Here is a 26,428-nt window from a genome sequence, read left to right on the forward strand (position 1 = left end):
GGTGGTTGAGCACTGGAACAGGCTCCCCGGGGAAGTGGTCACAGCACCAAGCCTGACAGTTCAAGGAGTGTTTGGACAACGCCCTCAGGCACATTGTGTGACTCTGGGGGATGGTCCTGGACAGGGTCAGGAGGTGGACATGGCTCCCTGAGGGTTACTTCCAACATAGCATATTCTATGGTTCGAGTTAAATTCCACTGCATTCCCAACATCACTTTTCCCTGGAGAGATATTAAACACTGTCAATGATCACACTCCCACCATGTCCTCTGAAATCCTACTAAGAGAACTCTTTTTGAGGTATTTTTAAAATTGTCTTTATGGCAATTAAATGCTATTTTTCATATCTTCATTACAGGAAAAACAGTTTATTTTTCTCTTTTTCCACAATTGGCTTGATTTTTTTTCAAGTTTGAGGAAAAATGAGTCTTCTGACAATTAAGCAGTCTCAGTTCAGCCTAAGTCATAACTCATTTACATCATTACCATCTAATTTCACTATACTCTCATAGTAACCAGTTCTTTTCCAGAAAACAGTGGGGAAAAAAAAAAGTCCCACAATGCTGAAATACAAAGAAAAGGTCAAGTATTAGTTCAGGTTTCCTACAGAAAAGAATCTCTCACAATTTTAAATAAAACTCTGAAACATTCCAGCAATAGCATGACTACCTCTGAATCACAATCACTTTATACTTTTATAGAATGTGTAGAATCTCTCATGAGATACCTTTTTTTCATTGCTGGTTTTACATTTTTGTTTACTGGTTTTGTAGTGGGATTTTCTGAAGCTAAACATTTACAATCTTAACTATCTCTTATCTTCTACAGTTTTGCATACTCTGTTAACTTTTTCATGTACAATCTCAGCTCCAATTCTGAAATTGTCAGAGAGAGACTATACAGTTCAGGACCTAGGACAGATCCAGATGCAGAGCAGCAGCTACTACCTGTTCTCATAGGCTTCCCCCTCGACAACCATTCCACAGCATCTCTCCAGGGTGGGCTCCTGTGTAGTTTGAAATCTACTTTACAGTTGTTCTATCTAGAACAGAGGCAACCAAATCATCAGGCTGAAAGCAACACACCTAAAAATTCTAGCTGAGGAAGGATACAGTCTAGACAATGATACAACAGGAACAACAGATGTTGCTTTTCTTACTTACAACTGCTTGAAAATCATAGAAACATAAAATGCCTGACAGGTCCCAATTAAGTCATTCCAAAGCTTTCCCTTTCGCAGGCTGAACAATCCCAATTCTCTCAGTCTTTCCTCATAGGAGAGGTGCTCTGTCTCTCTAAACATCTTGGGGGCCCTCCCTTGGACTCCAGCAAGTCCATGTCCTTACTGTAATGGGGACTTACCTGGATTATGTCCAGCCTCTCACCCACCAGCACCCCCAAATCCTTCTTTGTGGGGAGCTACTCCATCTGTTCTTCCCCAGCCCATGTTAATCCCCCATGTGAGGGCTGCCTCAACCCAGGTGAAGCACCTTGCACTTGGCCTTGATAAACCTTTTGAGATTCCCGTGGGCCCAAGGGAATGCTTCCAGGTGCAGGGCCAGGGCTGGAGTAAGAGCTCTGATATACTCATTCATCTGCTATAACAAGATACACCAGACCTGCACCAGACTTTCCTGTTGTACAGAAAACCAGAAGGTTTCTGATGAAATATAACAATGTGAATTTTAAAGGTTTTTTTCCTTCTCTTCTGTAAACAAGTAATCTATCTGACACTTGCTCACGCAAAAAACAGTAGCGTAATGAAAAGCAACTTAAAGGCATCTGCAGCCTCTGCTGGACTTCCTTATTTCCCAGGCCATTTACTCCATTCTCTGAATTGCTCCAAATAACTGAGCTTCAAGGCAACTTAACATCAAACACAGAGAACTACAGCTAATAAATATCAGTTCACTTGTCAGTTAGAAACTTACTATACACACATCTCATTGCCATAGAAGTTCAACGATAAGAGCTTCAAAATAAAGGAAAGGGAATCCTAAAGGAAAAATGGTTATCAAATCTGCTCAGAAGACCTGAGGAGATCTCAAAATTGTGGGACCATCTTACTTTAAAAGACATCCAGACTTGCTGTCAACAACTGAGAAGCATCTGGCAAACAGCCAAAGGGGAACAAAGAAAAGAAGTTGTTCAAGAGACGTTTGGAACATACAAGCAACTGCTCATATGAAGGAGTTGACATTGATATAAACAGAGCAAAACAAGTGGGCAGAGCTTCAATGGCCTAACCTATAGACAGAGAAGAGGTCTTATGACCAGAGAGCTGACTACCAATAAAACTACATAGAGGCTGCAAGTTGGCAAGGAGATGAAGAGATACTATGTGAAAAAAAGCAACCGACAAACCTTGGTGTAAAACATACTGGAGTTTCTACTTGCATACTCCCTATTTTGGTACCTCTCCACATGTACATAAGTTTCAGTGTTCAGCAGTCTTATTTCTATGAACTGGACAGTTACTTTTTTTTGAAAGCAGCTACTTCCTTTAAGAACCTTTTCAGTTCTTCTCACATTTCCTTTACTCATATCAAGCTATAGCATGAAGATCTGATACATGTTTCTAAAAATACGTTTGTAACAAAAAGAAGGGTGAAGACAATCTGGCCTTTATAAAGCCTTTGGACACTGTTTCTCACAACATGTCTTTGGAAAAACTGGTGGCTCATGGCTTGGGAAGGGACTCTTTGCTGGGCTGAGGCCAAATGTGTGAGGTTCAACAAGGCCAAATGCTGGATCCTGCACTTGGGTCTTGACAGCCACTTGTGCACTACAGTCTGGGGAAAGGGCTGGAAAGCTGCCCAGCAGAAAAGGGTCTGGGTGTGCTGGTTGACAGCTACTGAACACGAGCCAGCAGAGTGCCCAGGTGGCCAAGAAGGCCACTGACATCAGAAATAGTGTGGCCAGCAGGGTCAGAGCAGTGATTACCCCCTGTACTGTGCACTGTTAAGGTCAAACCTTGAATCCTGTGTTGAGTTTTGGACTCCTCACACCAAAAAGTGCTGAAGTGTGCCCAGAGAAAGGCAGAAAAGCTGCTTATGTGCCTGGACATGTATCTTATGAGGATGGGCTGAGACAGCTGGGGTTGTTCAGCCAGGAGAAAGGGAGGCTCAGGGGAGACCTTATTCCTCCGCACAACTCTCTGAAAAAAGGTTGTAGCCAGGTGGGGGTCAGTCTCTTTTCTCAAATAACCAGTAACAGCATAAGAGGCATTGGCCTCAAGCTGGACCAGGGAAGGTTTAGATTGGGTATTGGGGAAAATTGTTCAGCACAAAAATTTTCAAGAACTGGAACACACTGCCCTAGGAGTGGCAGAATCACCACCATGAGATGTATTTAATAGGTGTGTAGATGTAGCTCTCAGGGATACAGTTTAGTAGTGGACTTGGCAGTGCTGGGTTAGAAGTGGAACCAGTGATATTAAAGGTCTTTTACAACCTAAACTATTTAATGATTCTGCTTCTAGTACCACAACAGCCACCATCTTAAAACACAGCTCTGCTGGAAGATCTGATTGCTCAGTACCATGTTTGTTCCCTGTGACATCTTTTCAGAGGACAAATAAACTTCATGTTGATCCTGTGTCCTTCTGGTTTATTTTTCTTAAGGATTATACAATCACATCATTCAGGTTAGAAGGGACCTGTTAAGAAAACATTTTATTTTTTTTTTTACTGTGAGGGTGACTGAGCACTGGCACAGGTTGCAAGCAAGGCTGTGGAGTCTCCATCCGTATTCAAAGCCATCTGGCAAGTGCCTCCAGGTGGCCCTGTTTGAGCAGAAGGGTGGACCAGATGAACTTCAGAGGTCACTTCCAACCTCAACTGTTCTGTGATTCTGTGTCTGATTCTGTCAAACCCTGCTCAAGCAGTGTCAGAGACAGTAAGGTGCCCACTACTACGTGCAGTGGCACTTTTAGTACTACCAAGGAGATATAAACCTCTCAGGTCAAGCATCAATAGATGTTGTCCATTCTCATAGTGAAGAATTGCTTTCTTGGAATGCACTGGAATTTTGTGAATTTGTGCCACATCAGTGCCATGTCAGGGTGGGGGACACTACTGAGAAGCAGCTGGCTCTCCCTTCTTCATTCCCTCACTGCAGTAACAAAATCACTCCTGAACCTACTCCAGGCTATAATCCCAGCCCTCTCAGCCTTTCCTTACTGAAGAAAAGCTCTAGATCTTTAATCACCAACAATGACCCTGCACTTAACTCTTTGCAGTTTCTCTCCCCTCTACTGGGAAGCCCATAACTGGACACACCAGATGCAGCCTCACCAGAGACGAGAGAGCAGAAAGCATCTCCTTCAACCAGCTGGCAACACTCTTCCTAACACAGCCGAGGAGGCTGCCTGCCACCTTTGCCATGGCATTGTATTACTGGCACACAGATGGCTGCCAACCGGTACATCAAGCTACTTCTCTGCAGAGCTGCCTCCCAGCTGGTCAGCCCCACAGTGTTATTTGACCCCTGATGCAGGATTCTGCAATTCCCTTTATTGCACTTTAAAATCATGCTCAGCCCAAACCTCCAGCCTGGCCACATCCCTCTGAACACAAACACAACCACGAGGTATATGAGGAACTCCTCTGTTTTGTACCATATGGGAACTTGCTGGGGGGACAGTGTCCCAGCATTCAGGCCATTACTGAAGATGCTAGGCAGCATTTGCCTCAGTATCAGCTTCTAGGGTACATGACTAACGACTTTGGCTGGAGGGTCACAGACCACAAATCTCTAGGCACAGTCACTCAGCCAGTTCTCAATCTACTTCGCTGTCCACTTATGTAACCCATCCACTGTCAGCCTGTACATGCTGTGGGAGGCAGTGCCAAAAGCCTTACTCAAGCTGAGGTACAGCACATCCACTGCTCTGCCCACCTGTATCTGTAGATTGCCTACAGTTATCTTTCACTACGGCCTGCAGATTTTTAAGGAATTTAGCTGTAAGAATCATTAGAGTGGGAAACTGTTCAGCTTGATAGGTGGACCTCAAAACAGCACTGAGAGCACAACCAGTATTTTCCCTAAATAATAAAAACTTGGTATTTTTAGATTGCTGACGATATCTCAGATAACCTCAAATATTTAAAGTTATTGGTGTTTTTATTTAGTAAGCCTAAAATTTAACATTTTTGTGAAATGGACAATAAGTCAATGGTCATTCAAAGAGCCATGTGTATGCTCTCCCAGACATAACCAGCTTACACACTATCTTCTTTAAATAATTAATCAAGCATTCTGACAAGAATTTACATCCATGCCAATACTAAGAGGAAAGTCAGGACTTAAGCAATATATCTACAAATGGAAAAATCATCAAAATCCTGTCCCCTAAATCCGTAAATCAGGGTAAGGAACATCAGCTGCAATCCAATTACCACAGGCTTAGAGGAAAACATAGGCAGAGTGGTAGGACAGGTTTACTCTGGGCTTCTAAGGCATCTGAAAAGAAAAGGTTAAAAAAAGTCAGAACAGAAAAAAAAAGGCCATCCTACTCATTGACTTTCCAGTTGGGATTTTTATGTGCTATTGTTGGTGAGCTGAAATTGCACATCTTTTTAATCATTACTTTAATTTCATAACTGAGGACTATTTTACTATGACAATAACTTTCTTAACAACTACTATTTTTATGAAAGCCAAAACTCTGGAGGCTTAACAATTATTCCAGCTGCTGGAATACCCTAAGGCCTCTCCAATAATGAAAGAAACAAATACTACAGGTTCTAAAAAGGAAATTAAAACCCAACTGCACAAGTAAAATGCAACTGATTTTCATTTGACTAGACAAAAGTGCAAAATAGTATCTGATTCCTTTTGTTACTGGAAAGGTTTTCAAAACAGCATAAATCTGTCTCAGATAACGAAAAGCAACTTAAAAGAAAGCAGGCCTCCAAAGTGTTATCTACACAAAGACAATGGCTCTCACTACAACCACTGACAATTGGAGTTTCTTTTCTGTAATTATCTGATTTTTCATTATTCATTTTAATGCTGAGTATGAAATTAGATCTGCAAGAACACGTGCAAGAAAACCCTTATTCCTCAAGTTTGTCAATGCAGATGAAAGTATTTATCCTCAAGCACTTCTAGGATTTTTTTTTTATATTTAGAAAGTCATTCAACCACAGCAAAGATGACAAGATCTGCACCTTTGGCCACCCACATATCAAAACACAACCACCAAAATTAAAGTGTATATAGAAAGCTATCTTACACAGAATCATATCAGCAGAATTTTAATTTAGCAAATATGCTACATGAAGTCAAGGAAAATCTGTACTTATTAAGAACAAGCCTATTACAAGTGGTTAATGACAGCGTAACATCTTTAAAGTGATTACTATCAAAAGCAAACCAAAGAAATTCTAACTTAGCCTGCAACAAATAGCAGAAGGCAACTGCCAAGTGCAAACAACTGAAAACTCACCAGTTGAGAGCTGTCAATGGTCTACCCTGTAAAGCAGTATATTCTAGAAATAGAAGTGGATAGAGAATCGATTGGTTTGAAGAGAAAAGGAATAGAGACATGACTACTCTGAAAATATACAAGCATAATGAAGATATATGAGCACATCTGTTGGAAAGAATTATGCATTGGCCAGTGGGAGAGAAAAGCAAGGCCAAATCAGATAGGAAAGTCACAAGTGACTACATGTAACATGGTGAAACAAAATAAAGAAGAGGCTGAAATAACAAAAATAGAATAAGGTATTTATTTAACAACAACCTCATCTCAATGTAATGTAAATGACTGGCAGCAGATCTGTATAGACACAGCAATAGAAAAGATGAGCAATGTTACCAACTGCAATACGGAGCACAGCAGAGAAGTAAGACTTCTGTTTTAATCCCATTAAAGTTAAAACTCTTAGCTACAAACTTTTCTAGACTGACAGAGATCATGGCCAAAAGAATCTAAAGGCCATGGAATCTGTGAATTTCAACTACAAGAAACAGACTTCTACTTTTTGACCTTATCTGGCTTTGGCTACTACAAAAATTTTCTTCCAAGCAGCTTGTATCATGCTTGTATGTTTTGGATTTGTCATGGAAACAGTGCTGGTAGTGCACCTGTGCTTTATCTGTTGCTGACTAACACTTGGACAGGGTCAAGGCCTTTCCAGTTTCTCACACTGCCTTGCCAGCAAGTAAGCTGGGGGTGCACAAGAAGCTGGGAGGGGATATAACTGGGACATCTGAATCCAATTGACCAAAAGGATAGTCTCTACCATATGACATCATGCTCAGTATATAAAACAGGGAGGAAGAAAGAAAAAGTGGGGGGACAATACATTCAGAGTTACAGTGTTTGTCTTCCCAAGTCACTGGGAATGATAAAGCCCTGCTTTCCTGGAGATGGCTGAACATCAGCCTGCTGATGGTAAGGAAGGAATAAATTAATTCCTTGTTTTGCTTTGCTTGTACATGCAGCTTTTGCTTTACCTACTTAACTGTCTTTACCTCAGCCCCTGAGTTTTCACACTTTTATCCTTCCAGCTGTCCCCCGTCCCAATGCAGGGGGAAATACCCAAGGAGTCATGTGGTGCTCAGCTGCCCACTGAGGTTACACCACATGCACCCCTTCATAGCAACTATAAGGTCTTTTCCAAGAGTTTTAAACCCATTACATATGACAACAATGCCTGGAACACAAGCCTAAAAAAGTTAAGGGAAGAAAATGAAAACAAGGAACAGCAGTAATCTAACCAAGCATCTCCAGTTTCACATGGGGACCAGGAAACTCAGTTTTTGATTTTTTTAATAATGCGTACAACAGGTATAAATTTAGATTTATTACACTAATAACAAATTTTTTCTCAGACCCAAGTAGTCATAGATATACTAGATGCAAAGAAATAACTATCATTCAGTTTAAGTTCATCTAATTAAGTTCATCAACACCTTCATCAGTCTGAAGGGAATGAGCTATAACATGCTATATACTATGAACATATAGGAATGTGTCTTTTGTTGACAGAGTGACAAAACTATCTTTTGTCCCCTTAAAAAGGAAGTTTCTCTCTTTGATTAGGTGAAAAAGATACTTCATAGGACTTTGGGGACTTCACCTCCAACTTAAAGATAGCTAACTGAATAGGAGCTAAAAAGTCCTACTTGGGCAATTTACTAGAAAAAGAAGAGAACAAATAAACTAACCACTTTTCCGAGGTGTTTTACCAGGAGCCAGAACTTCTTGCACCTGGCTCAGTTTTGGGGTTTTTTTTTGTTATTTTGCCTTTTAATAAACCTTTTTCTTTCTAACATTACAACAAAAGCTATCTTGCTGATTTTATGCTTCTAAAAGTAGCTGAGCTATCTTAGGTGAGTAATAGACCTCCAAGAGCTTATGAGACTTGGCTCCAGGAGGCTACTATTACTATGATACACTGAGAAAAAATAATATAAAGCATATCACTATGCTTTGAAACATATGAAACACTAAATCTAAAAGTACAGAAACTATCTGCCTTAATGCAGTCACAGCATAAGAAGCCTATTCTCCTCTGCTAATTTCTAGTATTCATCCTTTGAAGGGGCACAATAGTAGGAACTGGCTGTGAAAGACCAAAGGGAACAGACCAGCTTCAAAATGTATTTACAACATAAAGTTAATTATAGGAGTACTATTCCACTTACCACCTGAGCACAAAGCAGTGTTTATGGCAAGCAAAGTAAGAAAGAAAAGACAAAAATGTAACCATGTGTTCAAGTAATGCTGCAAGGGATCAAGTTTTCAAAGTAAACAAAGGATTAGGAAAACAGTTTGCATAAAGTACCTTGAAACTGTGTTATTGATACATCCCATGCGCTTTCTATAAAGACATAAACAGTCTTTATCTTTAAATCGTGGGTTTGGCAAAATATACATAGTCATATGTCAGGAGGATAATTTACTAAAAAAAAACCTCTTCAAAATATTTTGGACAGAAGGGAATTATAATATGGGAGGAAAACCAAAACTAAACCCTGACAGCTGATAGTTAACACAGCAGAAAAACAAATTCATTATCAAGTTTTTAAGTATGCAGGAAACACATTTACTACATTTAACATGGCCGGCAGTGAGGAATGGTAACTTATTAAATTGCTCCAGCCCAACCTTAACTGCCTCAACACAAACCATCAGTGTGCCAGAGCAGATTGTGTAACAAACCGAAACTTTAACTAGCATGTCCTCTCAGTTTAAACTAAAAAATACAACATCCAAAAAACCCACCACAAACCGTGGACTCATGTTTTAATTTTTACCATTACTTAAATAAATTATTTTTTATAAATGTACACAAATAAAATGCCCATCTTAAGCCTCTCAATGTAATGTTATTGGTGTCTTTCCAGCTTCTATTATGTTTCCACACCAACACTGAACAAATACAACCATGTTACACTAAGAGACAACTAGAGGTTTTTTAAAAAACTACTACATAAAACTGTTTTCATTAACAGAATATAAGGTAAATATTTAAAAATACATTGTTTTAGTCATTTGCTAATCCCCATTAACCAACAGGGCAATACAGTATTAAAACATTACTACACTGCAGCTAAAAAGCCTAAAGCAGACAGCAACTCTCATCAGCTCTTCTAATGCACTGCCTAATCTAAGACTCAACAGCACACCAATATCCCAATCAAACAGTTTTAGTTTACACAAAACTTGAACTTTGTTTTGTAAAATTACATCTACAAAACACAAGAACTGAAAAACAGATAACAAACTAGACTAGAATATTTCAGTTGCAATGGACCTATGGAGCAAACATTTGCACAGGAATAAGCAGGAAAACGGAGTAGGTAATGTAATACCACTATAATTTTACTAGTCTTTGTACACATAACCTCTATTTTTTAAACTACATAAATGCTTCCTAACTTTTTGCAATTATTGTTCCATATTAAAAGAGCAACAAGTTTCAAAACAAATAAGCTAACAGCTTCTGTAAAGGCCTTACATCTGAAGAAATTAAGGCTTTCTTGTATACCAGCAATCAAATTCACACAAATCTCATAGACCAAAATTTACTTAAAAATAGTTTTCACGAAATCTGTAAATCCTCACAAGACAAAGCTGAAGCTTCAGTAATATTTCTGCACTAAATTTTCAAGTATATATACTTCAAACATCCCAAATAAGTACTGCTTTACTGAGTATAAGGGTATAAGGGAAGAGTGTAAATTTTTAAAAGCCTAAAGACTAACCTAATGTCCAGAGGATGTGTAATTTACAATTACAAGTGTGAATGAGTAACCTATTTTCAAAATATGCTGTAATCATCTAGCTGAAACAATCAACATGAAATAAAGTTGGCTGGCTCTTATTCAGCCAAAATAGTTAGTAAAAACAGCCATCTAATTTCTAGTTAATATAATAAATCTTATATTTCCATCATCACTGAAATATTCCTGGCCTCAGTGAAGCCACAACAGTAGAGTTCACAACACAAAGAGAAACTTTCTTTCTTTGAAGGATCTAAGTTGAGAGGCAACTATAGCAACAAAGCAATGGTCATTTTGGCATGAGTATGAACTGTCATTTCAGAGTACACTGTAATTGTAATATAACAATTTCAAGTTAGCTTAAGTAATGTAGTGAACACTTACACTACAAAAAAGGTCATGCTAAAGCCATTATGAATTTATATAGCTATCCACATTTGACAAGAAGTCTCAAAGAACATGTTGAGCCTAACTGATAATTCTGGTAAGACATAAATAGGTGAAAGGACAGTAAAGGGACTGTCAACTCAGGGAAACCCCCCAGGATGCACAAGCAATAATAGCAGCAATTCAGATGGATAGGGATGTTTGTTAGGATTAAGTTATACTACAGAAAAAGCGCATTTGAATACAGCAAAAATGAGAACATCAGAAATAGCTTACTTTGCAAATACAGAGCTTTGGTACAGCACTAAAACCAGTACCCACTTGCAGTTTTATCCACCCAGAACCGAGCATACAAGACAACAGTTTAACATGGATTTTTAGTTGAATAGGCCAATACTTCCTACTAGCGTTTTACACACTTCAATGGTTACACTAGACATTATGCAGTTATTTTCAAATACTTCAGTGGCCACAAAACAGAGACTATAAACTGAGGCATGCTCAGAGCAGATTCTTCTTCCAAACCAATCCTGAATTGACAACTAAATTGTCCACTGCTGGTAGTACTGCAGCAGATCCTTAACACTGTTATCTGGACAAAGATAACAGCATGTTAAATCACAGAATTGAATACTTTTTTCTGTTTCCTTTCATAAAATTATTAGGTTGACACGAGTGACAAAAATAAGTTTCTTTGTTCCCGCCTCTCTGTACACAAAAATCTCTGTGCAACCCTTCACCTCACGCTGTCACAAGTGCAATCACAAGGTGAGCCAGATCAGGGAATTAGTCCGGATTACAACAAACCAGTTTTGCCAAGTTAATTTTAACCCAGAGTGAGTCTCTAATCTGTTACTGCAAGACACTACAGAAGTATTATGTCAGTGTGACAGGGGGAGCAAGCATACCAACCAACCCATCTCCTGTGGAGACCAGTGTTCATGACACTGCAGCCCGTATCACATGAGGAAATGCAAAGCACTGCTGGTTCTGTTTCAAAGCCAATTACTGCATCCTACTCAACACGTGATATTCATCCCTTCCAATGACAGCCAGCACAAACACCTTGCAAATGTGATACTAATCTTGTGACTTTCAGATAATCTCCACAATGTTTGATTTCCTTGTCTACACAAAAGCATTTTCATACTACTTGCCAATTCTTCATAAACATTAAAGTTAGGTCTGGAATAGAAGCACTTACTGAGACAGGCACTGGTCACGGCCCATGAAGTACAGAGTATAATTTTGCAGACTTGAAGCAAAAATTCCACATCAACTTATTGCAAATAGGTTGCAAATATAATTTTCCACATTAGTCTTCTTGGAAAACATGGAGAATTTTATTACTATTGATAAGCCAATTTGTTTAGCTTTTTTCAGTTGCTTCAAGTTATTTTTCTAGTCATAAACACTCTTACTGACAATCTTACTGATTAAGAGGCTTCAGATTTTCCAGATATATAAAAACCAAGGTAGGACTTCTATCATAACCTATATTATCTTAAGCTCCATTTAATAGCACTGTTTTCTACCATAGCAACTAGATGCAGCCACAGTTAAATTTAAAGCTCTCTTTAGAAAATATTTGGAATTTGTATTAGTTTTGTAAAAAGGCATATTTTTGACCATTTCTGTTTAAGTCTACCAGGCAGCTGAAGTATTTTGCAGTATTTTGACACCAATATAGAGAAAAGGTGGAGATCACAAGCAGTATCTTGACTGCCATCAGTCTGCCACATAAGACAGTGGGGGTAGTGATAGCAGGAAACTAGATAATTAGTAAATATTCCACCTCTCAAAAGTCCAATAGACATTGGCTGTGTTCACCAGTATTAACTACCTGCCATTTACTTGCCTAATATAATCTGTTTGCTCTGTACAAGGAGTCTATCTTCTTCGACTTGACCTCAGAAACATCAATTAAAAGAAGCATTAACATTTACACACACCTAAAGCTAGTATTTTCTACAATTTTAAGTATAAGGGATAGCAGTTGAATCATCCTGAAACCAAAAGACACAGAGGACACGACTAATGCAAAACTACAGCTCAAATACAGACCCTTTGGGCAAAATTCAGACCAGTATTTGAGCACCGAGAAGCAACTGCACAGCCGATTTCCTTGCATTTAGGAGCGTCCTTACACTCAGCACTTGCAATCCTGGGGTTAAATGACACAAAGCTCAAAAGCGGGAAGAGATTTTAATGTGCAATGGACTAAGGAATGTAGAGTAAGAAATCACTTGCTTCAGGGAAGAAGAGGTATGGCTTCCCTATCACACACTCTGAAAAGAAGTCAGTAGTTGCAAAGATGTCAAGTACCCATGCTATCAGTCCACGTTTCCAGCATTTACCATAAGCAAATTGGGAAAGGTATGTGCCTTATGTTAGCGGCACTCCTTGACACAGCTTTCTGGGGCGAGGGGGTTGGGGGTAAGCCCTGCTGTCAAGTCCGACTGACAAAAACCTGAAGAAGCCTAGCAGGCAACCTCCTCGTGCTTTACACCCGTTTGCAAACTTGAAACAACGGTGACTCAAAGCTCTCCCTACGACCCGGCCACCCACATCACAGCCTGAAAAGCAGCACAGGCTGAGAACACAGGAAGGTGCCGCTTTCATGTCATCCACATCCTCAGCGACCTCCGGAGGGAAACAATGGGGAGCGCCCGGGCACCACGGGTGAGCCCTTCACACAGCGAGACCGGGCACCCCGCCACGGCCTGCAGGGCCGGGAGGATCCACCCGGGCCCGGCCGGGGGCTGCGCGCTAAGGGGGCTGCTCCCCTCTCGGCCCTAGAGCTCCGCACCGCTACAGCCCGCAGCCCTTTCCCCGCCCGGGAGCAGGGCAGGGCGGCACTGCCGGCCGGAGGAGCAACAGGCACCCTGCTGCGGCCCCAGAGCCGGCTGGCAAGACTGGGAATGGGAGCCCTGAGGGGCACCATCCGCCGGGGAGGGGTGCTCGGGAACCAGGCGGGGCCACACCGCACCCCAGAACCCGCCCCGGCTTCCCCCCAAGGCGCTGCCTCCATCCAGACACCGAGGCCGCCTACATGGCGATGGCAAAGGGGGAACATGACCTAAACAGAAAGAGGAAAAATAAGGCAGGGTAGCTAAAGGCAGCCCTAGCACACGGAAAAAGCGCCACGGTCTCTCGCTCGGCTAACACAACCAGCGGGAGCCGCGGGTGCCCTACGCAGCCTGTCTCGGGAAAGACCACGGGATTCAGCCCGTTCCGGCAAGCCTGGCCGGAGCGAGGGCTGCCCGGGAGCCCAGCATTCTCCATCCCCCCGGGGGAGCTGGGCCGCACACTGGGGCGGGCACAGGTAACTCTGCCCCGGAGGGCCCCGGGAGAGGGGGCGGCAGCGCCATCTGCGCGGTACCGCCGGCCAAGCGAGCGGCGGGGCCCGGGCGGCACCTGGGCAGCCGCCGGGTTACATCACCGCCCCTTCCCTCCGTCCGTCCCCCCGGGGCGCGGCGGCGCGGCCACATGGCAGCGGGGATACCCGCGCTGCCCAGCACGGGGGCGGGGAGGAGGATGAGGAGGGCGGCTGCCGGGAGAGAGGAAGGTGCACGCGCCGGGCCGCTCCCAGCCGGCGATGGGAGGGGTGGCGGGGGCTGCGCGTCTGGCCCGGGAGGGAGCGCGGCGCGCATTACCTGCCCGGGTGGCTCCCCAGCTCACGGTCGCTCAGCGCCGCCGTGTAAATCCTCCGGTATCTGTCGGCCAGGGCCTTCCCGGAGAGCAGCAGCTGGTAGCGGCTCCGGCAGCCCAGCGGCGGCGCGGGCAGGGCTCCCAGCCCGCCGGCCGAGCCCTCCTCAGGCCCCATGGCCGGAGCGGCGCCGCCGGAGGAGACGGAGTAGCCGTGTTCGGCCCCGGTGCAGGCGGCGGCGGCTCCCGCAGAGGCGGCGGTGGCTGCGGCGCTGCTCATCCCCCTCCCCGCCCGCCCCCTGCTTGCGGCGGCGCCGCCTCCTGGCGCGGCGCGGACACAGGCGGCTCCCGCTGCCTTCACCGTCGGGGCCCGACCATGGCGAGGCCGCAGGAGGCGCCGCAGGAGCCGCCCTTCAGGCTGCGCATCCACTCGCGCTGCGGGAATACCCCGCTCTTCCCTTCCTCCAGCGGCAGCTCCAGGCCCCAGCTACCCGCCGATCGCCTTCCGCCCCGGGCACAGCGCCCGCCGCCAGCGAGTCCCGGGAAGGACCGTGCACCGCCGGGACCGGGGAGGGGGGGGGGCCGGGCTGCTTGCTTCCCCCTTCCCGCTACAGGGTGTGTACGTGGGGGCGGGGGGCGGAGGCCAGTGGTACCGCTTCCCCTCCGGAGTTTGTGCTCGGCGCTGCCGCCGCCCTTTCCCCGCACGGCCGCCCCGGCCCCGCCTCTCTCCCGCGGGCAGCGCGGCCGCCGGGCGCATGCGCCGCCCCGCCCGCCCCGCGCAGCCCCCGGGAAATCCGGGATCAGTGGGAGGGAGGGAGGAATGGAGGGAGCTCCTGCTCCGTGTGGCTGGAGCACCGAGCGTGGCCGAGGGCACCGCCGCCCACCCTGCGGTCACGCCCGGGAGGGGTCTGGTGCGCGGGCCCGGGAGGCGGGTATTGGCACGGAGCTTCTTCTGCGCCCTGTTGGCAGTGCGTATCACAGGATCAGCTGGGTTGGAAAAGACCTCAGACACCGTCGAGTCCAGCCTATGACCGAACCTTCGCCTTGTCAATTACACCGTGTCATCAATTGCCGTGTCCAGTCTTTCTCTACATACCTCCAGCGAGGGTGACTCCACCACTTCCCTAGTCCATTCCAATGCCTACCCATCCTTCTGTGAACAAATTCCCCTAATGTCCGACCTAAACCTCCCCTGGCGCAGTTTAAGACTCTTCTGACCCTATCGCCCAGGAGAAGAGGCTGAACGCCACCTGGCTTCAACCTCCTTTCAGGTATTTGTGTAGAGTGTCTGTCCATTGTATTTTACTGAGATTTCCAACGCCTCACACCTTGCTTCTGTGCTATATAAAATGCTACCTAGGAAGGATATTTTCCCAGGAGCAGTGTTCTCCATGACTTGAGGCAGAGTCCACTAAATCGAGTTGCCACATTAGGTAAAATTTCCTTAAGTTGACTTCACTATCTCCAGGGCAACTTACCTGCTTTTAGAGGATAAGGGAGGCATGGCAGCAGGCACTTTCTTATCTTCAGGTCACTTACATTATTGCTTTTTATCTGTTGCAGTTGTAGCCCTGCAGTTTTGCCATACTTTCTACCACTTTATACAGCTGAAAACTCCACGTGTATAGGCCAGAATATGCAATATGTTATAAATAGTAATTTAAAAGTAAATTTTAAAAGCCTTGATACCAAATGTGGTTTGGATTGCAGTCTGCAGAAAGCTGTCATCCAAAGAAGGTATGTGCTGACATATTTTCTTATTTTTAATTCTACATTTCAAAAAAGGCCCTAAACAAATCCTGGAATTCCCCTGCTTGTAACTACAGATATTTTTGCAAACAATTTCTGCATAATCATAGAGTCACAGAATACCTGGAATGGAAGTGACTCACAAGGATCACGAAACCTCTTGACCTTCTCAGGACAACCAGAAGCATAACATGTGCCTGAGATAAAATAATAGCAAATATAAGAGAACTATGCAATTGCCATCTTGCTTAAGTTTGTGTGTTGCCCACCAATGCTTAATCTTTCAAGCTAAATTTCAGGTACTTTTTTTTTTCACAGAGAACTAGAGATGTTGAAGCCAGTAAATTCATACAGGTTTTCACAAAGGGACCTGTTCAGGTAGCAGAAAGACAGCCATAGCAGTGCTGCCACTGAAGAAAAAGCTGCTTTCTCATGCATTTAGAGGCAACTAGAGACCATTCCAGAAATATTTAAAGCATTAACTACATAAAAAGCTTTTGATTATAATTCTTATGCTATAGTGGGTGGGAGAAAAAAAAATAATAACCCAGTAGTGATTAAAGGGAGCCATGAGAAAAGAAGTACCACATCTTATGGCATTAACCACCACCAAAGCACATTCCCTGTGAGAATCAGTGATAAGTCTTTCTAGCTCCTAGTCTAGGAGTTACCTAGAATCATTCCTACAGGCAAGATCCATAAAAACAAACAAAATACAAATAAACAAGAAAACAAATGCACCTGAAATAAACAAACATGAAAAAAGCAAAACCAGCAAATCCACCCCCTCTTGGCTCATATTTTTGTTTTATTGTAAGCTGTTACTTTATATCCACATAGTAATTTTTCCTTCACCAAATGCACACTGCCTGACAAAAGGGTTGTGTTCTGGTACAGCATTTTCTGTCTTATCTCAAAATTATTCTGCACTGCTGCCACTGTAGCCATCTTACTGCATGGGCAATAAATGCTGGCAAACTTTTATGAAAGTGATGCAATTTATTGCAATTCTTGCATATTGCTGCAAACTCTAGAATTTGTCTGGGCTTGTGTTTATAGAGCCACTCACAGTGGGGTGAGCATTATTTGCAAACTGCAACTTCTACTCCACATCTGTTTTTATCTCAAGCGTTTTTCAGTTTGGGTGAATCTTGCAAGGTGCCTGGAATGCAGAGTCCACCTTCCATAAGCTTCAGTCTTATGATGAGCAATGGAGTTTGACAAGGCTTTGCCAGGCCAGGATAGCACTGTAACTTCTTCTAGTTCACCTCTAACCTCTCTTCACTCAAAATACAAGCAAGCGTCCAACTTGTGAGACTCTTAATGGCACAAAGTGCAAGCTGGGTTCAGTCCTCATTCACAGCCATGTTATCACTTCTTGCTTTGTCCTCCAAGGAATCCACCTTTTCTTTTTCCTTTATTTATTTATTTATGTGGACTGTGGTACTCTTGTTTCATATTGTGACACTGATTCTGAGCAACAATATCACTACTGTGCCATGTAAGAACATTCAGGAGTACACATTTCATCTGCTCCAACCTTATGCTAGGTCTGATATTGACTATACTCCTGTAGTTAGCATAAAGGGTATTCTGCAGTTCTGAGATGAAATCATTATCAGTTCAAATCTATTTCCTTGCCTGTTAGTTGGTGGTGTTTTCTGTTGTTTGTTTCATTTATTTTTTTTTTTAGGGATAGTGTCATTTTGGAGACTGTTTGTGCTGGATTAGCCCTTTGCTTTCTGTGGCTGCAGAGGTCTAGCAGTTCGTTTGAAAGATGGATTTATTATACCATCAGAACAAACTCAGTCAACTGAGCAAAGCTACTTTGTGCAGAATATATCTTGCTTCTGACAACACTCAGCTCTTTCCCTGTTTGCAAACATCTTCCTGCTGACACAGAAAGAAGTGCTTTGTCCATCGGCCCCTCCCTTTTACTTTAAGGTGGGGCTTACAGCAGTTGTGTTCATTCACTTGGCACCTTTATAAATAAGTTTTAGCCGAACAAATGGTTTGCATGTCATCAAGAATCAGCCTGACAGTCTATCTTATTCACTGTCATGGATCAGCATTGTACAAATGTGAGTTTCAACACTGCAGAACTAGAATTTCCACCAAGTAATTCCGTATCCTGCATGACAGAACGTAAAGTAAAAAGTTCCATGGTTTCATAACTTAACCCTTATACTATTTGATTATATTTCCAGGCCATTTTTTCTTTTCAGCTTTCAAAATACTACACAAACCAACACAGTAATTTTTTCACAAGCAAGCAGTGAACTAGATTAAGTCAACTTTAAAATTTGTAAACTAGACAGTTTACATATCACATTGAAGCCAGAAAGTTATGAACCATAGAATCTAGTACTTCCGCAGTAAAACTTGTAATTTACTGCAGTCAGGTGATGTTAGAATTCTTTGTTTGCCTGAAGCAGCTAGCTCTTGCCAACACATTTGCTCCATAAATAGGACTTAAATCAATAATAACAACAAAAAAACCATAATAATCTTTTGGTCATTTAGCTTATGTTGCTGTCAAGATGTGAGGCTGTTAACATGATTAGTTAAAAGGACCATTTCTCACCACATAGTTCCACCAAGCTGTCATCTGTTTTGGCATTATTACTCTGTAATGGAAATCTATCATTATTTAAGTTGTCAGTATTTCTTTTGAAGCTTCATTATTCTGGGGGACATAAGCACCAAAACCCCAAAATTTCACAGCACAATTTTTGTCCTGTGCTTTTCTATAATAAAGAGCTCCATACTGACAGAAAGCACAGGACAGGCACTATACTGCCTCCATATTGCAGACAAAGCTTTATTCTCCATGCTACAATGGAGGTTCTTATTCCTCCCTATACATTTGTTTTCCAGGTCAAATAGTGCCACTAACTTATGCTTACCCAGGTTTACTTTTGGTATGCAGAACAGATGAAGGAAAACAAAATACACATATTTTAAAAATAAAAATAAATTAAAAAATGCAACTCACCAAATTTATTTGCAGTGTCATGGTTTTTTTGCAAGTCAAGTTTTTCCATTCTAAGTTGTAGAGACATGCTAAAGGAAAGCAATCAAACAAATGCCACTTCATTTTTTCTGCCAGCTGTCACAAATACAAGTGTTGGGTAGTCAAAAGGTACTTCTATGCGCCCTTGAACCCACTTTTGTCTTTATATTACTTATTGTGCCAATATTTAGACTTTATTTCCACCTTAGAAAAGCCCCATATTTTAACTCTATAAGTTAAGAGAATGACTTCTTTTAGGTGGGGAGACCAACAAAGAAAACCCAACAACTTACTGCTGCCATGGTAATATAATTGGCATTAATCTAAATAAAAATAGTTACACGTTGAAGTAAAAGAGTGTATTAATGAGTAACTTTTTCCTTTCAAAATTTCAGTAATTATTATTTAGCAGTATTCCACCAGATTTCCCCTTATAAAGAAATCCAGAATATATATATATAAATGTCTGAACCAGCTAAGCACTACGAAGACAAACACAGATGAGGAAGTATTACCAGGATATTATCTTCAATCATCCTGAAGAGCAAGAAAATTTATGCAGAACTTTTTAGCCAACAGCACTGAAGTTTGTGAATGAATGCAAAAAGTCAAAAAAACAAACAAAAGTATTAGAAACCCACAAAAATGCATACTGTGCATACTAGAAATGTTTTATAATGTATTATTGCTTTGAGAATATTATATAGGTTAAAAGAAAGAGCTAGTATGGCTTGACATTCAAATCTGTGTATGTCAGGAAGCTTTGAAACTGGATCCTGGGCTGAAACTGTTCTGAAACTTGGAAATTTCAAGTCCTCTTGAATATAACATATGGAACAATGTTTCCTGGATTGTCACACAGGATGAAGAAACAAAGACTAGGATGTAAAGCCATGGAAAAGTTCTATCATAGAAACACAGGACTGAAAAAATCCACTTGGATCATCAAGACCAGTCTTCTACCTGAAATGATGCAATGTCCATGGGAAACAATAAATCCTGCATCCTTTACAAGACAGGGAACACCTGAACTCTATTGAAAACTAAATTAGCTTGTCAGGGAAAAAAAATTACCTAGCTGTTAAACATATTAATCTGCAAGCAATAATCTTGGGTATTCCCAAACCAAAAATAGAATCAGACTATATTTCCATTTTTTTTCCCATTTCCTTATTTCCACACAAGATCAAAATAATTTTATTGAGTCTTCTCTAATAGATAAAGCAGGTCAATTTTGAATTCAAATTCCAGACTCAGAGCAGAATGCCAGGGATATATTTAGAACAATCATGTTGTCAGTGAAAGCTGTGGAAGTCTAGCTAAGAAACTGAAGGGTTGGTGCTGTGATCACAGGAAAAAAAAACCCAAAAAACAATACAGTCTAGGATGCAACTGCTTAAAACTTCACACAGTTATCCATGGACATATTTTTAGTAACTGTAAGTCACTTGAAACAGTTTTCTTGAGCAACTGTAAATTAGATTAAGACCTTTCAGGCTTTGTGTTGTTTATTAAATGCAGAGTCCAAGGGTTCAGTTAAATTAATAGCTCAGTGAACTTTCTCAGTTCTTAGGTTAAAACACCCAGAAACTTTCTACACATGAATCATCACATTGGATTTACTGAACTCTGATGTATGTGCATGTACCTGTTGTTGCACTAGCCACATTATTCCCTGTGGGATCTCTTTTTCCTGTAATCTTATAATTAGTAAGGACTACTACATTAGTCACTTAACAGGTAATTTTCTTACAAATATGTATCAGTAAGGCAGCCAAAAGGAACTTTCCATTTCAACTAGTCCTGAGGACAAGCACTGTTCCCAGTATTTCTAGGAGCATATATTAAACAGTTAGACCAAGAGGCAAGCACCCAACAGAGTTTATTACTCTACTTACATTTTACAGTTTTTAGATTTTCAAAGCAGTTGGGCAAAGCCTATTTGGCCATTATTTGTGGGAGAGTGTACATCTCTACTGCTTCCCTTGCTAGACTCTGCATCTGAAGGTATGGATTTTGATGTACTGAAGTTTATCATACAGTTTAGTAGCATGCTTTAGTAACATTGAGAATTTGGTCTTTGTCCTGGACACTTATGACTGACCTGATAAGACTAGGAATGGATCTCACTTAAATGGCTTCCTCACTTGCTGATATCTCTTCTGCTCTTATTTCCACCTAAAGACAGAAAAATCAAGAAATTTATCAAAAGAGGGGTAACATATCAAAGGAAAACCTAAAATTTCTGTAAATGGATAAAATTCCCAAGGAATAAATGGTACTAGAGTAACCAGAGTTATGACAAACAAGAAAAAGTAAGCCACAGCAGAGTTCAGTGTCACAATGTCCTGGTTTCAGCTGGGATAGAGTTAACTGTCTTCGTGATAGCTGGTACAGTTTTGAATTCAGTATGAGAATAATGTTGATAGCACACTAATGTTTGAGTTCCTGAGTGATGTTTACCCAAAGTCAAGGACCTTTCAGTGTCTCATGTTTTGCCAATGAGCAGGTGCGCAAGAAGCTGGGAGCATTATAGTCAGGACAGCTGACCCAAACTGTCCAAGGGGATATTCCATACCCAGAACAGCATGTTCAGTATATGACCTGGGGGAGCTGGCCAGGAGCTGCTGATCGCTGCTCAAGGATGGGCTGGGCATCAGTCAGCACATGGTGAGCAATTGTATTGCACATCACTTGTTTCCCTTGGGATTTATTCCTCTGTCTCCTTTTCATTACTATTATTATTGTTGTTGTTACTATTACAGTTACTATTATTATATTATGTTTTAAATTGTTTCAATTATTAAACAGTTCTTTTCTCAATGCATGAGTTTTACTGTTTTTTCCTGTTTCTTCTCCCTAGCAAGGCAGGGCAGGGAAGTCAATGAGTGGCTATGTGGTACTTAGTTGCCAGCTGGGGTTAAGCCCTGACATATACATACACTCAGAGAAATGTCTTCATCCATCAACATTTCTCACTTATTATTCAAAAGCCACTGACCCACTTGCAGAAAGTTATTTTCTCGGAGTACTTGAATTACCTTGAAGCAGCCAGGCACTTTTCATTCCATTAACACTTAAGACAGGTGTTAGGAAAATCCACAGGACTAAGTTTTTTTAAAACTAACTGATTGCAGAGGTAAGCCACATCAAGAAGTCTAAAACCTCTGACTCCAGATTCAAAGAGGTTTTGTTTTTTTTTTTTGTTTTGTTTGTTTGTTTGTTTTGGGTTTTTGGTTGGTTGGTTTTTGTTTGGTTTTGTCCTCATTTTGGATTTTTGGGGTTTTTTACCCCCTAGAACTGTCCTGGTACTTAGAGATCTTTTAAAAGAATTAGAATACTAAATTTGTGCTTTTATGAGGTACCAACAGAATGACAACAATAATTACTCTGTAATTATTTTAATGTTACTCCTTAGGTAACAGAAAGGACTGCAGTGCTAGACATTCAAAGATGAAATAGCTTTAGTTATGCTCTTACACAAAAGTAGGTCTCATTATGTAAATCTTCCTTCTCTCTTTCACAGAAATACAGGTATAGGTTTCTAGGTTAGTACTACACAATATTCCAATTCAAACATCATCACCACATAGAACATAAAATAAGGTTATTGATTGGATGATGAACAACTCCTTTTTGAGATGTATCAGTATATGCTTTATCCATATTAACTGAATTTACTTCTACCTTCTTCTCCTGCAACTGACCAGTTTCCAATTCCTTCCACACTACAGAATAACTGAAAGATTAGTCTTGCACAAGAAAAAACAAATATGAAAAAACCCACAAAAATCCCACGACACTAAGCTACATAGTATTGTAATTTTTACTATCAAGTTACTTAATATTCGAAGGTAGCATGTATTTTTTAATAACAACATTAAGAAAAACAATAATCACTTCTGTTACACTTTTTTTGATTTTTTTTTTTAAAGAGAAACAAGACCACAAAAGTAGCTTAGCTGTGACAGCTTCCAGTTCTGTACTACTGCTGCTATTAAACAGACAGGCTTTATTTTACAAACTCAAAAAAAGTGCTGTTCAGTTCATTCAGTAGCCAAGCAGACAAAATCCTCCTTCTAGCTTTCAGGTCACACACCACCTCTCACTTCTTTCCTTCATGTGCTCACTCCCAATAACATTGTTCTCTCTGAGCTTGGACTGCCTTTGAGATGGAACTGCCTGAAGCTGGGAATCATATATGAATGTGATATACCTTATCACATAGCTGTGTGCTACTATTTCTTAAAGTGAAGGGGGCTAATTTCCTAAGTCTGTAACATCAAAGCACAGTGTTATCCAAAAGGACTAAATGTGATCCTCGATTACAGAATGGAGCAGTGAGAAAGAGGAGAGGTGATTCTGTCATTTTACATCATGTTTTTGAGTTACACCTATTCCTCCTGCCATTGCATTGAGTAGAAGTACTCCTAAATGAATTTAAATTGCCATAAAAAAGCTTGGATAGAAACACCCTTCAAGCTGCAATACAAAGATGCGTAGCTGGAGCAAGGATTACACCTGACCTTATCCACTGTCCATGCCCCAAGAGCCAGGGAAGAAATGCACGCTCTTATTATATTATTTGTCAGTATATCAAACCCACTAATCATTTATGTGTTTTGTATGTTTCATGAAGACATTAAAGTAGTATTTAGAAACAACTGACTCATCAGCAAGCATTGACATGGGCATCTATGAGGTCACAAAATTTAAGGTTTTAAAAATAGCAACTTTCAAAGTAGCAACAGTGTAAACAAACTACATTACAATGCTTGTTCTGATGGTGCAGTAGGAATCAAATATTTTGTGGAAAGTGTTCACCAAATTGCATTCTTGTAATATAAATATAATGCCAGGCTAATATTCTGTCTTGTAGAAATCATTAGACATCAGGAAAGGAGCTGCTGTGCTCTTTTAGTAGAGACTTATCTATTTGGATTACATTTGTATCTGTTTGCACATCTTATATTCCTATAGTCTACAGAGCAAAAAACTATAGTGAATATTAGAACTTCTTATTTTATGACTGGCTGACTACTGGGTGCTTATAGAGCAGGTAGATCACTCACTGATTTATTTAATTTCCAATGTTCTCCTTTTTTAGAACTGGTATAACACATTTACTAACTAAAAAAAGAAAATCACCTGAGGAACAGAAATACCAGAATAATATTCAGAGAGGCTTTACCCAGAAATTAATCATCCGATTTGTGAATTCTGTATTTGTGTAAGTCCATATGGGTACAGGCATTTGGAGCAATATACAAAATAAGTAGTTGCATGCAGGTATACTATCCCCACCTCTTTCTTCCAGAGCCACTTTACAGGTGTTGTGAGGCTAAGACTGCTTGCAGTGTAGTGCTCAGACATAATCTGGAAGCACCATGTGTAGGTGATGAATTTAGGACATCCTCACAACTTTCTTAACACCTCACTCCATTCAAAACAGCAATTGGCATAATGGTTTTAAAGCAACTAATTGTAATATAGATTTAGTTAGTTACATTTTGATGACAATTTCAATTATTTTCTGCTCACAACAGTCACACCTTGGAATGATGACTTATAACCCCTTCTTTAGAGTAGTCATTCTTGCCATAAAAAGGAAAAACATACTTTACTTAATAATAGTCATCTAAAGGTCGGGCATCTCAGACCAATCTGGGTTAAAATCTAACAAAGTACATATCTCAGTATTGATATATTTATATTGATATATTTATATTTGATATATTTATATTTGATATATTTATATTGATATATTTAGCTTGCTATCACAAGCAGCTAATAATCAATATCCTTCAGGCAGGATTCCCTAGTTTTAACCACCTGTGTGTGTGTCAGCTGTGTTGCCTACACTAGAGAAGCTCTTTCCATTGTAAATGAAAGGACATGAGTATCTCCAAATGGCACTTCATCCTGCTTGTTTTTTCTGGTGGAAAGAATTGCCCTTCAGATGTGCCCACCATATTTTAATTAGAGCTTGAAACAGATAAATAGTACATAAAACCTTTACTCAGGCAGTTATGATGTGTTTTCCAGTCACTTTACTCATCTTAATGCAATGCAAAGCAGCAAAATAAGAAGGCAGATGTGCCTTATGGTGCAAGTCTTTCTAAAGTGTGTTAGAAGACTGTTTACTTTGATTACAGGTGAGCATTGAATGCAGTTTACCTTTGACTATGGCTCTGTTCTAAGAGCAAGTAAATTCAAAACATATTCATCCTCTTTGGCCCCTAAACTCTTTTTTACCAAAAGTCTTCCAATAAGCCTTACTAATCTCATTCCTTGACCTCAACAATGGAAAAAGTTGTTTTTCAGAGTTCAAGAGTTTTGCCAATCAGCTACTGTCATTTGTTTTCCACACCAAGTTGCCTTTAGCTAAGGCTATGTCCCACTGTAGTCATGAGAACTTAATTGTTGGAATGCTTCTGGCTGCAGCTCATCCAGTTAATTTTTCCATTGCACTTAAACAAGGTATGGTTTGGGGTTTGGTTTGGTTTGTTGTTGTTGTTGCTGCTGTTTTGGTTTGTGGTTCTTGGTTTTTGTGGGGCTTTGGTTTTTTTTTAATTGGAGCTTTTTTTAATGCGTTTGACTGGTGTTTTAAGGTGCTGTGTCAGCTGATCCCTTAACTTGTCCCAGCTTTAGGAAGTTTTGCAAAAGGTTTTCTTTGCTTTTAAAACTTACAATTTTGTTTCTGCTAGATATTTTTTACCTCATGAATTTCCAGAGTTTTACTTCTGCTATGTTCTGAGAAAATAGAAAAACTGATATTTAATTTATTGTTGTCTGAATTCAAACCTTGGTTTGGATTTAGGAGGCTGTTGGCCATCTAGTCCCATGCAATTTTTAGATATATACATAGATAAGGTGAGCCCTCTTTTGGAGTCAATTCTTCCCTAATATTAAAGAACAGTGTAGGAATATCTCTTCAAAATTTAAGGCTTAATGAATTAATTTTTTTAATTAGCAACATTTTTGTATAAAATTTATGATGAAGCTGCCAAGGCAATCTGGCTTTGCAGAAGTGAAATAAGTGAAAATTTAAGCTAAATAAGAAAATTTAAATAAGAAATTTGCTTTATTTGAATAAAATTAACTGAATTATGGGTATGCTGATAAATAAAGGTTTTCTAGCAGAAGGGCACTAGTTGTTATTTAAAAATCTTACTCTATGCCTAGTAAGAAAATGAAAGCTATCTCTTTATGAAATTGGAATGTCTTGGATGCTTAGTGCTTTGTATTTGAGAGCAGCCAAGTTTGAAGTTAAGTTATATTAGTAACTTATCTATAGGCACTTGGTAATAAAAGCTAATTCAAATTCAGTTTAAAGGAGTGTAGCTAATAGCAGATAATCTAATGTTTTTACATATGCCATAAAAGTTG

At 40.8% G+C, this 26,428-nt stretch overlaps 1 protein-coding gene across 17 annotated transcripts in view; it reads right to left on the reverse strand.

The window, feature by feature from the left end:
- The window catches only part of MYCBP2 (MYC binding protein 2), a 168,285-nt gene extending 153,728 nt beyond the window's left edge, over positions 1 to 14,557 (reverse strand). For all 17 annotated transcript variants that reach the window (XM_050972392.1, XM_050972403.1, XM_050972438.1 and 14 more), the window contains exon 1: positions 14,286 to 14,557. In XM_050972392.1, coding sequence (XP_050828349.1) covers positions 14,286 to 14,557 — 272 coding nt within the window. The remainder of the gene's footprint in view (positions 1 to 14,285) is intronic.
- Positions 14,558 to 26,428: the final 11,871 nt, after the last annotated feature.

This window comes from Serinus canaria, chromosome 1, assembly GCF_022539315.1.
Source record: "Serinus canaria isolate serCan28SL12 chromosome 1, serCan2020, whole genome shotgun sequence".
In the NCBI taxonomy this organism is placed as follows: Eukaryota; Metazoa; Chordata; class Aves; order Passeriformes; family Fringillidae; genus Serinus; species Serinus canaria.